This window comes from Cervus elaphus, chromosome 3 (assembly GCF_910594005.1).
Source record: "Cervus elaphus chromosome 3, mCerEla1.1, whole genome shotgun sequence".
Classification (NCBI taxonomy): Eukaryota; Metazoa; Chordata; class Mammalia; order Artiodactyla; family Cervidae; genus Cervus; species Cervus elaphus.
Window position 1 is genome coordinate 31,071,717 of NC_057817.1, and position 12,947 is coordinate 31,084,663.

General features: G+C 39.2%; 1 protein-coding gene across 1 annotated transcript; it reads right to left on the reverse strand.

The window, feature by feature from the left end:
* Positions 1–1,902: 1,902 nt before the first annotated feature.
* Positions 1,903–2,838, reverse strand: LOC122678081 (olfactory receptor 8S1-like). Its single transcript, XM_043878546.1, has one exon. The coding sequence runs from the start codon at positions 2,836–2,838 to the stop codon at positions 1,903–1,905; it is 936 nt and encodes a 311-aa protein (XP_043734481.1).
* Positions 2,839–12,947: the final 10,109 nt, after the last annotated feature.

Consider the following 12,947-nt stretch of genomic DNA (forward strand, 5'->3'; position numbering starts at 1 on the left):
TGATGCAATGAATTTCTTAGATCCATACTTATTCTAGGACAGACAGAAGTTCTGCTTTTGACAGTTGTTTAATCATCTCCCTCTCTAGACTGATTCCTTCTCTGATTTTTGTTTTCATTTATTTTTATTAGTTGGAGGCTAATTACTTTACAATATTGTAGTGGTTTTTGCCATACATTGACATGAATCAGCCATGGATTTACATGTGTTCCCCATCCCAATCCCCCCTCCCACCTCCCTCTCCATCCCATCCCTCTGGGTCTTCCCAGTGCACCAGCCCTGAGCACTTGTCTCATGCATCCAACCTGGGCTGGTGGTCTGTTTCACCCTTGATAGTATACTTGTTTCAATGCTATTCTCTCAGAACATCCCACCCTCGCCTTCTCCCACAGAGTCTAAAAGTCTGTTCTGTGTTTTTTAACACTATTTGCTCTTATTGAATCCTTTCCCTTTCCACATCTCTCATCACTCCTTCTCTCCACATCACTACAACTTTAATCCCTTTTGTGCTGTATTTTTGTAGTAGAAGTATCACATTTGTAAGTGTACTTGGTGTGAAAGGAAGAATTCTAAAGATAGCCCCTCAAAGTTCTCACTCTCTGGTTATCAAACACTAATTTAGAAACTGCTGCAAAGGGATTTTGTAGATGTAATTAAAGTCCCAGATTAGTTGATCTTAAAATATGAGAAAACTAAAATACAAGATTATACAGGTGGTTCTAATCTCATCCCAGGAGCCTCTTTGAAGCAGAGAGTTATCTCCAGGTGTAGAAGAGAGGAAAGGAGACCAGTTCATCACATGAGAAGTACTCCATATATGCTGGCTGTTTTGAAAATGGAGATTGCCACGCAAGAAGTGAAGAGACTTCTGAAATTGAAAGCAATCCTTATCCCACAGGCAGCGAGGATTTGGCGACCTCAAACCTACAGTTTCAAGGAACTGAATTCTTCCAAGTACCTGAATGAACTTGGAAGCAGATTCTTCCCTGGAGCTTCTAGGCAAGAACCCAGCCCAGCCAACACCTTGATTTCAGCCTTGTAAGATGCTAAATAGAGAACCCAGTGGAATCCACTGACATTTTTTACCTAGAGAACTGTACGGTATTAATGGGTGTTATTTTAATTTGATAAATTTGTGATAATTTATTATGGCTGCAATAGAGAACAAGTATACTTTCCCTGGTGGCTCAGCAGTAAAGAATCTGTCTGCAATTCAGGTGACACAGGAGACTGGGGTTTGATCCTTGGGTCTGGAAGATGCTTTGGAGGAGGAAATGGCAACCCACACCAGCATTCTTGCCTGGAAAATCCCATGGACAGAGGAACCTGGCAGGCTACAGTCCATAGGGTTGCAGAGAATGGGACATGACTGAATGGGCATGCACTGATCATATACCTTGTGAATTGCAACTCCCATCTGTTGATCATATTTATCTACTTATGCCTGTCTCTGGAGGCACTACCCCACAATGGGCTTGTGCTTCACCCCATAAAGCCCAAGTCTTTGTTTTTCCTTTTTCAGAGGTTCAGGATTTTTTATTCCTAGAAAAAAACTTCCCCCCAGACACATCAATTCAAACACAAAATTGAGAACAAAAAATATTTCAGGGTTTATCCTAATTTGAATGATTTTCAAAAATGTGACTCATAAAGAGACTCATCATTAAATCTAGGAAACCGAAGTTTTTCTCAGACATATGTTCTGTCTTTGAGTAGGATTGATTCTGAGCCATGGCAAGGAAAATAGCTCCTACACTTTACCTTGATAATTTTAAGAAGGGAGAATCAGCAATGCACAGTGCTACATGTGACAATAGGAAATCAGGAACTTCTTAATGTCAATCTTTAGATTTCTTGCTGCAGTTCTCTTCTGCATTCTCTTCATGGTCTATCTCTTCCGTGCTATCTGAGACATTGTAAGTATTTTAGAATCGTTCTTCTCAGAGCTGCTTTCACCTCTTTGTTCTTCAAGCTGTAGATGAGAGGATTCACCAGGGGGGTGATTACACTGTACTGTATGGAGAGGATCAACTCCAGAGGTGAACCTGAGGTTGGCATGAGATAACGAAGAATAGCTGAGCCATAGAACAGGATCACTGCAGTGAGGTGGGAGGAGCAGGTGGAGAAGGCCTTGCTTCTGCCTGTGGTGGAGCTGATGCTCAGGATGGTGGAGACAATGCGGGTGTAAGAGAAGAAGATCAGGAGGCAGGTCCCAATGGCATGCAGGAGGGCAGAGGACAGCAGCACTGCAGCATTGGCGGAGACATCAGAGCAGGAGAGGGGAAAGAGGGAAGGCAACTCACAGGAGTAGTGGTGGATGGTTTGAACCTCACAGAAGTCCAAATCCAAAGCCAGGAGAATGTTGATGAGCGCATCCAGAAAGGCCACGACCCAGGAGCCCCACACCAACCTCACACAGAGCTGTTTCCTCATCACCTGTCTGTAGAGCAGAGGGTGGCAGATGGCAGCATAGCGGTCATAGGCCATCACTGAGAGCAGGCAAGCCTCAATCCCAGTAGTGGCAAACACAAAGAAGACCTGAGCCATGCACCCCTCTACTGAGATGACTTTCCTCTGAGACAGGAGGTTCTCAAGCATCTTGGGTACAGTGACTGAAGAATAGAAGAGGTCTTGGAAGGAGAGATGGCTCAAGAAGAAGTACATGGGTGTATGAAGGTTAGAATCTGTATGGATTACAAGTATTATCAGCAGGTTTCCCAGAAGAGTCAGAAGGTAAATCATCAGGAACAGGACAAAGAGCAGAGCCTGGATGTGGGGGTCAGCAGACAGCCCAAGGAGGATGAACTCCGTAATGCTGCTGTGATTCCCTGTGGTCATTTATGGTCACTCTTCTTTAGAGAAAAATTAGGAAGAGGACTGAAATTTCTTCTTTCCACAGCAGTTTCTGGAAGGCAGTGTTCTCTTCTCTTTCGTTACAGAGTCGATCCTTGAACAATATGGGTATGAATCATGGCAGTCCACTTATATTTTTAAATAAATATAGTACTTGTGTTTTCATTTTACAGATCTTTAAATTAACTAAGTGTGAGGAAAAGATTTATGTTAGATTAGAGATCACAACATGTGGCATCAAAAGAGCTAGTCTTGAGTTCTAATTTAACTGTTTTAGCTTCCTGCCATTGTATGCCCTTTATCAATGTCATTTTTTTAGATTATGAAAATATGATAACACATTTACAGGAGACTTGGAAGACGCTTGAGAGTCCCTTGGACTGCAAGGAGATCTAACCAGTCTATCCTAAAGGAGATCAGTCCTGGGTGTTCATTGGAAGGACTGAGGCTGAAGCTGAAACTCCAATACTTTGGCCACCTCATGCGAAGAATTGACTCATTGGAAAAGACCCTGATGCTGGGAGGGATTGGGGGCAGGAGGAGAACGGGACGACAGAGGATGAAATGGCTGTATGACGTCACCAACTTGATGGACATGAGTTTGAGTAAACTCCAGGAGTTGGTGATGGACAGGGAGGCCTGGCATGCTGCAATTCATGGGGTCGCAAAGAGTCAGACACGACTGAGCAACTGAACTGAACTGAACTGGAAAATACTGAACAAGGTTACATATAGTTTCACTATATATTACAATTTTTTTAAAATAGATAAGATTTTTAGTTGGAGTTTCAATATCAAACTCTCAAAATCTAATAGAATGAATATACAGAGAAGTAGAAGGATATAGTGGACCTGAAAAGCACTGTGAACCAATTCAACATAATTAAGATTTATACAATTTTCCCCAACCAGGGGATCAAACCCAGAACTCCTGAATTGCAAGCAGATTAGACAGTAAATATTACTGTCTGTGCCATCAGGGAAGTCCATAATTTTCACACAACAGTAGGATACAAATTCTATTCAAGTTCTCCTAGACTACAAACTAGGAGACACTGAAACATATCCAGGGACAAAATATTCGGTGCAAAAATTTGGTGATCTAAAGGTATTGAAATCATACAGAGTCTATTCTCTTATCAAGGTGGAATTAGGTTAGAGACCAATATTAAAAGATACTTGAAAATAATGCATTTATTTTCAAGTGCAATGTGACATTTCCAAGAGATATCTTTGACATAGCTCAATGTCATTGATTTTGAGGCAGAGATTGCAGTACTCAGATTTTCAACTGTGAGGGTGGTTGCTGCCCCTAACTCTTGTGATGTTCAAGAAGCAATTGTATGTTCCTTCCTGCCTAGTCTGATTTTCATTTTCATAGCCCTCATATCTGCCTTCAGTGGTTCCATGAAGTTGTTTTCCCTGGCTTTCTGCTGGGCCATCTGTGAGCTCTGAACCTGCTCCACAAGATTTTTCCCAATAGGATGAAATGTAAGGATATCATCCACTCCACAGGCCTACTGGGGAACTGCCTTATGACTATATTATACCATCTCCTTTGTCTGAGCCCCTGTTTTCCACAGCTTTCCTCATCATCTTTTAGGGATTCCAACAAACATCCAGGAGAGGTGCAGATCTCCAATTACCTTTATTACCTGGTCTTTACTGCCCTATTTAAAACTGATTCATTAACTCATTAATGGTATTAATAGCATGTTGTGTTTGGGTAGCAGTTTATCTTATGCAAGTGACTTTCACATGTTTTCTACTGTGGGGTGTGTGTTTGTGTGTATGTATTATGTTTGTGTGTATATGATTGATGATGAGAGAAGAGATTGAACTCATTTCACAGGTGAGAAAATTTAAGCCCCAGTATTTCTAACTTGTCTAGATCCCCACACTGATTAGTTCTTTCAACAGCAAGGATTTAAGTCTGCTTCATTTGGTTATTAAACAAAGGCTTTTCTTCTATACCACTTACTTAGAGAACAGGCCAAACCCCTTAGTTGCATTTCAAAGCATTAATGACCTATGGATTCTCTTGATGCCCCACTGTTGAGGTCAGATAGCTTTGCTTGTTTCTGATCATCCTGTGAACCTTCATTTTTTTCTCTGACTTGGTTCAAGCTGATATATTTTGTGGTGCACTTGTTCCATGAGTGCTTCTTTGATCAGTTCCTGCTCATTTCTCACATAAATCTTTGTGGAAATAATTATTAACCCCTGTTTTTCAAATGAGGAAAGTAAAGATAAATAAGCAAATTCAAGATTCTAATTTACCTCTTTCTAGTCCAGGAACTTAAAACCTTGTCTGCTTCCCTTTGATGTATAACAGTTCATCAACACACTGTAAGTTTTTCCATCATCTGTGTTAAAATCTTCATCACTTAGTGATATGTGTGTCATTTTTGTCTCTACAATGAGAGTGCAGTTTCTACAATAACAGGGCCGGAATTGGGCTGTTAGTTTCTATGCCTATAGTCACACACACACAGATCAAAATATAATGAACCTGCAATCAATTATTGTTAAATAAGGACAAAAAATTAAGAAAACTGGACAGATTATGTAGCAAAAACTCTTGGTAATTATTTCCAAGCCCAGATGTTCAAGTTGTAGTTCAAAGAACGAATCAATGTGGGGATCTAGACAAGTTAGATAATACTGGGGCTTAAATTTCTCACCTGTGAAATGAGTTAAGGGAGTTAAGGGAGCCTGAAATTAGGAGAGAAAGGGAGGAGGTAGATTGCTTATCTCCTTTTGCTATAATAGACTGACAGAGAGCTTAGCTCTTTCTGAAATCATCAACACATACAGATTCCTGCTTCAGAGGGATCACATTACACTTTGCCTAACATGCAACATCCATTCATCTATCCATCCACCCATCAAAAGTGAAAGTCGCTCAGTCGTGTCCGACTCTTTGCAACCCCATGGACTAGACAGTCCATGGAATTCTCCAGGCCAGAACTGAAATGGGTAGCCGTTCCCTTCTCCAGTGGATCTTCCCAACCCAGGAATTGAATCAGGGTCTCCTGCATTGAAGGTGGATTCTTTACCAACTGAGCTATCAGGGAAGCCCTCCATTCATCAGTTATTTAATAAGTAGTTTTGAGTCTGTTCACTCTAAGGTACTATGTTATACATGCAGTCGAAGACAAGTCTGCATGTATGATTGTTTTTGTATTCACCCAGTTAGTCTGTGTCTTTTGCTTGGTGCATTTAATCTATTTACATTTAAGGTAATAACCAATATATACGATCCTATTACCATTTTCTTTTTTTGTAAATCTTGTTAAATTGCTGTATGAATGCACCTACCTGAGAGACTATTCTCCATTATTCAAGATGATCAATCCTTCTAGCCTTTTTTCTCATTGTCAGCTAGAACCCTGATATGTAGTTGTACGTTCAGATTCATTCTTTCCTGGGGCTCTTATGTCTGCTTTGCTGTCTACTAGAGTAACTCTAATCTACCTCTTGAGCTCTGAATCATTCCTGGGATCTCTAGCATTGGTGGCTACCAGACAAATCTAATCTTGGTATCTTTTGTGACTTGCAATAAAAGGTATGATCCTGCTCAAAAGGTGAATTTCCCAGTCCTTGAACTTGCTATTGCATACTACCCTACCCCTGTTACTGTGCCTATCAAGGACTCATATAACTCCCAAACTCTGGGCCCTTATTTAGAATATGTATATCTGAATCACCTATGAGTTTTGTCCAGTGTGTGATCTGTTGTCCAAGGAGCTGACCCAAAATAATAAAGATTTATCAATGAAGAACCTGTAAAAGTCAGTTTTATCTGAGTCTGTAAAATACTTTTGAAAGTAAAGAACTTCTCTGGATTTTGTACTAACAAAATAATACAGTGAACAAAAGTCATCCTTTTCAAGAATGTGAAAATTTAAGAATTTGGGATTAAATATAAAAATTCATCATAGAAGCTGGTCCAATTCTTCCCTCTTTACTCTGTAATAGACCTGACCATAAGGACCAAGTCCTAGCTTGAGAACACTCTAGAATCTTCAGAGAATTTTAGAGAAGTTTTGATTATGGATCCAAAACCTGAGAACTTCTATCCTAAAATGGAAGTACCACAGTTTATCAGTGAGACAGCTACATTATGTAAATTCATGACCCATTTCACTCCAGGCCCCAAGCACAAAACTCTTTACTAACCTTCTTTTAAGGAAGGACAATATCTACATGTTAAGTTTTAAAGAAATGGCAAATTATTAATATCAAGATCTTCTCACTTACCTCCAAAAAGAAACACAGTGAATTCAATTCAGCCCAAAGTTTGAGTGAGTAGTTCCAGATCTAAAAATGGATGTGAGTGTAGGGAGGTCATGAGATAATTCCTGAGAAGGCAGAGCTAGAGAAGAGAAGACCAAGGGATCCCCCCCAAACTGTTTACCATACCAATTTTCCTTGAACACTCAAAAGAAAACAGAAATTCATCATCCCATACTTTTCTCCCCCCCAGAAACCAATATATATGATCCTATTAAGGAAAGTAAAATGAAAGTGAAAGTCTCTTAGTTGTGTCCAACTCTTTGCAACCCCATGGATACTGGAGTGGGTAGCTGTTCCCTTCTCCAGGGGATCTTCCCAACTCAGGGATCAAACCAAGGTCTCCAGCATTGTGGGCAGATTCTCTACCAGTTGAGCCACCAGGGAAGCCCAAGAATACTGGAGTGGGTAGCCTATCTCTTCTCCAGGGGATCTTCCCAACCCAGGAGTGGAACCAGGGTCTCCTGTATTGCAGGCTGAATCTTTACCAAATGAGCTACAAGCCTGTATAAAGTAAAATAATAGACCTGAATTCAAGTATCGTTATAAAAAAATCACCATCTTCCTTTCTATGAGGTTTCAACATCAGAGATTGCTTTTAATAAAGTACATATGTGTCTAAAGTAAAATCAAGCAATTTTGGAAAGGCTAGCACATTGAGACAGTTATCCAGTATCAAAACTTTAGGTCTAATGAGACTATCAATGCTTTCCAATGTGACGAGTTGTTAAGGCTCAATAATCAGAATATGAGGTCAATAGATGTCTGATAGTTGTCTTGGTATACTTATTCAGAAAATGTTGAGATACTAAATGAATTAATGAACAGTTAAGTGAGGAGAGGAAGCTGAAATGGTTTAGTTCTTATAGGAGGGACCTGGTGACCAGAAAGAATTCTTATAAATAGGTCTCCTGCTGTTCTTCAATTATTTTAGCAGGGATGAGAGATTAGATTGGGAATCGGTAATAACAAGAGAAAAATGAATTCTGTGCACATTATAGAATTAAGGACATGGGAAAAGGAGGTATAATTTAGGGTACAAGTATTTTCTGTCAAAATTCAAGGAGTCCTCTTTCCCAATGATTAACATTATTCACTGAGTAAATAAGGACCTCCTCATTATCTAGTTAGAGAACTTGAGGACAAAAGCCCACTAGAACATAAGAAGAAATATACAGTTTAGGGAGTTTTGAAATGCAAAGGTTTACTCTCTATCATGTGGAAAGTAAAGTGAGAAAGTGTAAAGGAATGTCTTAGAGATTCAGACAGAGAAGGTCTGTCAGAGAGAGATGTTAATAAAACTGTAAAGCGCCTGGAACACATTTGGAGAACACTTTCAGAAAACTCATAGAAAATATTACCACACTCCTGTATTGTCCTGACACACAAGATGTTTGTAACATTGCCATTTTCTGGTAGCAGAACTTAACTGGGGTTGTAAGAACCAATACTTTCATAAAAATAACTCTAGGAAAACAACTCTTATTTTTCCAGTTGAGAGTCACAGTGAGGACAGGAAGACAGAATATCCTAAATCTGGACAGTCCTGAAGTCTTTGTCATCAATTTCTCCATTGGCCACAGTGAAAAGATTCCCAAGTCCTCAGTAAGTAGAATTTGGTGAGAGATCACTCTCAGATGGTCTCAAGCCCAGCTACAGGGTGTCTCATTTAGTTTCCTCTGTGATTATAAATATTGTTGACTACCTAAGAAGCAAGAGAGTGAATCTCAGCTTTAACCTCTCAGAAAAGCAGGTACAGCTCAAGCAGTTAGTTTATTGGTGGACTGAGTTGGAGAACTAAAAGAAAGGTGGACCAATGCCCTTTATTCCCTAGAGTTAGAGCCTAAAGCCCAAATTATGTGAACTAATTAGGGAAGTTACACTTTGTAAGAACCACAAGAGATTCCCTCAGATATTGGCCTTTTGTCTTAACTTTGAAATCTTTTTGGAAATCCTTGGGTGAGAACTCCTGTGTGTCTGGTGGTTTTTCTTTTCCTCCCTTCTCCATCCATTCCCCTCCCCTTCCTTTTCAGCTTTATTGAATGATAATTTTAAAAGTTTTATATATTTAAAATGTACAATGTGATTTGACATATGAATGCTTTGTGAAATGGTTACCACAATCAGGTTAATTGCTCATCCATTACTTCACATGCTGCTGCTGCTAAGTCACTTCAGTTGTGTCCGACTCTGTGTGACCCCATAGACAGCAGCCCACCAGGCTCCTCTGTCCCTGGGATTCTCCAGGCAAAAATACTAGAGTGGGTTGCCATTGCCTTCTCCAATTATTTCACATAGTTATCCTTTACTTGCATGTGTGTATATGTGTGGTGAAAATGCTTAAGGTCTACTCAGCATTTTTCAAGTACTGACTGCAGGGAGCCATTATGGGAGATCCCACCCATGATAAGGTCATGAGGAGAAGACCTGAAATGCAAGGCTGTTCAGGCTACAAGGGACCCTCCAGGTTGACCCCGGCCTCTACCCCACCCTTTAGCCTCCCCCTCTTGCTGTTGTCCTTGTTCGTCCTGTTGTGGATCTTTGCATTGCCTGCCGAGAGCTCTCCTGCTCCTCTTTCACTAAATAAAGACCAACATAGAACCCTAATTAATAAATCTCCTGGACGCTGGTTCCCTATAAAGGGGCCAGGGATGAAGGAAATGTTTCAAGTAAAAACCCTTTTGCTGGCACTCTGGCTTGTTTGGCAAATGCATACTAATGCACATGACTGCTCACAACACCTTAATCATAAACAGCATAAAGAACCTGATCACAAAAGGCCCTGATAGGCACAGAGCCTTTTGGGGGGTGAGAAAGCCCTATTAGAGAACACAAAAAATATTATTCTAAAAGTGGTTATTGGATCAATGTTTGATTGCTGTTATTGTGCTGAGGTTGTGCAGTAAAAACTATTGTTAATATAGTTAAGGATTTATAAAAATAAGAATTTAGCCCTAGTGTGGAAACAATAAGATAATTGTTAATTTTAACCAAGAGTGCTAAAACAGAGGCTGCCTTACCAGAGCCACAGAGTCTTTGTGTGGTAAACTTTTTAGATAAATTTAGCTGAGAACTTTTGCAAAAAGGCTGACATTTGCCTTAACAGGATTGTATTTCTACTATGTTGCAACCTGCTGTACCATGAGACTGCAACTTTTCTGTTTTCTGCTAAACTCAAGGCAAAATAGAACAATAAAGAATAGACTACGGAAAACAGTTTTGCCTTCACCTAGGTCATAAAATGTTAATAGGCCCCAAGGCCAGAAGATAATGTACAAAGATCCACTATGAAAGAAGACTCTCATGAACAAAGAAGTATGCAGAAAACACCCTGGTTTCATGGAGGACAAAACTGACGTAATGTTAAACTAAACTTTGTATGCTTATCTTTCACCTCCCCTTAGAAATGTATTACTTAGGGTATAAAAGCTACAGTAAAAAATAAAGCAATGCCAGACCCTGCTGCACACTCCAGTCTGGTCTCTTTCTTTCTGTCTCTCTCTCACTCACCGACACCGTTCATCCTGAAGGTACCCCTGGATCCTGCTGGGGCTGGAGCCTGCAACTAACTATAGTTACCATGCTGTACATTAGATCCCCAGAGCTTATTAATCATATAAGTGAAGGCTTGTATCTCTCATGATTTTGATTTGCATTTTCCTGATGATTAGTGATGTTGAATATCTTTTCATGTCCTGGTTGGCTATTTGGATGTCTTTGGAAAGATGTCTGCTCAGGTGCTTTGCCCATTTTAAGAATTGGGTTATTATTATTATATATTTTGTTATTGAGCTGGATAAGTGACATGTATTTTGAATATCAGCCGTATATCAGATATATGTTTTTCAGATGTACTCTTCAATTCTAAAGGTTTCCTTTTCTTTTTTGTTGATTGTTTCCTTTGACATGCAGAAGCTTTGAAGTTTGATGCAGTCACATTTGTTTATTTTTGTTTATATTGTTTGTGTTTTTGGTGTCATACTCAAAAATCATTGGCAAGACCAAGTGAAAGAACTGAAGTCCATAATGCACTTTTGAGTTAGTTTTTGTGAGTGGTGTAAGATAGGGGTCCAGTGTATTCTTTTGCATGTTGATATCTAGTTTTCCCAGCACCATTTATTGAAGAGACTGTCCTTTCCCTATTGTGTTTTCTTGGGGCCCTTGTAAAAGATTAACTGGCTCTGTATGTGTGAATTTATTTCTTGACTCTTCATTCTGTTCCATTGGTCTATGTGTCTATGTTTATGCCAATATGCTACTCTTTTGATTACTATAACTATGTACTATAGCTTGAAATCAGGAAATGTGATGCTTTCAACTATTTTTCTTTCTCAAGATTGCTTTGACTACTTAGGATCTTTTATAGTTCTATATGAATTTTATCATAAGAAGTCTATTCTTTTGAAAGATGCCTTTGGAATTTTGATAGAGATCAAAAGTGTAGATGTATTTGGGTAGTATGGACGTTTAACAATATTAGTTTTTTCTAATCCATGAACATGGGATGTCTGATCATTTATTTGCATCTTCCTCAAATTCTTTCATGAGTACCTTTAGTTACACACACACACACAATATTCCAGTTTAAGTGGAATCTATTTATCTTATTTATCCATTTATATATACATAGACACTTAGCTTGCTTACATATCTTGGCTATTATAAATAGTGCTGTGATGAACATAAGGGTGCATATATCTTTTTGAATTGGTGTTTTTGATTTCTTCAGAAAAATACCCAGAAGTAGAATTGCTGAATTATATGGTATTCTTATTTTTAACTTTGGAGGAATCTTTATACTGTTTTCCACAGTGGCTGTACCAATTCATATTCCCACTAACAGTGCATGAGTGTTCCCTTTATCTCCATGTTATTTCTAGTACTTAGTATTTGTTGCTTTTTGATAATAGCTGTTTTGACAGGTGTGAAGTGATATCTCATTGTGGTTTCGGTTTGCATTTCCCTGGTGATTAGTGATGTTGAACATCTTCTCATTTATCTGTTGGCCCCCTGTATATCTTCTTTGGAAAAATTTCCATTCAGGTCCTTAGCCCATTTTATAATAAGAGTGTTTTATTTTTTGAAGTTGACTTGTATAAGTCCTTTGTATATTTTAGATATCAGCTCCTTATCAGAGCTATCATTTGCAAATATCTTCTCTCACTCAGGGCTTCCCTTGTGACTCAGCTGGTAAAGAATCTGCCTGCAGTGTGGGAGACCTGGGTTCGATCCCTGGGTTGGGAAGATCCTCTGGAGAAGGGAAAGGCTACCCACTCCAGTATTCTGGCCTGGAGAATTCCATGGACTATACAATCCATGGAGTCGCAGAATCAGACACGACTGAGTGACTTTTACTTTCACTTTTCTCTCACTCAGTAGGCTGATTTTTTCAATTTGTTGATGATATCGTTTGCTGTTTAAAAGCTTTTTTTAGTTTGATATAGTCTCATTTGTTTATTTTTGCTTTTAAACCTTGCCTGAGGATATGGATCAAAAAAAAGTATTGCTCAGACTGATATCAAAGTATCTACTGCCTAACTGCCTATATCTTTTTCTAGGAGTTTTATGGTTTTGGGTCTTACATTTTAGTTTTTAACTCATTTTGAGTTTATTTTGTGTATTATATGAAGAAGTATTCGAGTTTGACTCTTTTGCATACAACTGTCCAGTTTTCTCAACACTATTTATTGAAGAGGTTTCCTTCCCCCATGTATGTTTTTGCCTCCTTTTGGTAGCTTTGCTTAGTTGGTTTAGTTGCTAAATCGTGTGTGACTCTTGTGACCCCCTGTCAGGCTTCT

Coding starts and splice junctions, on each gene's coding strand:
- LOC122678081 (XM_043878546.1), bottom strand. CDS start 2,838: ATGACCACAGGGAATCACAGCAGCATTACGGAGTTCATCCTCCTTGGG.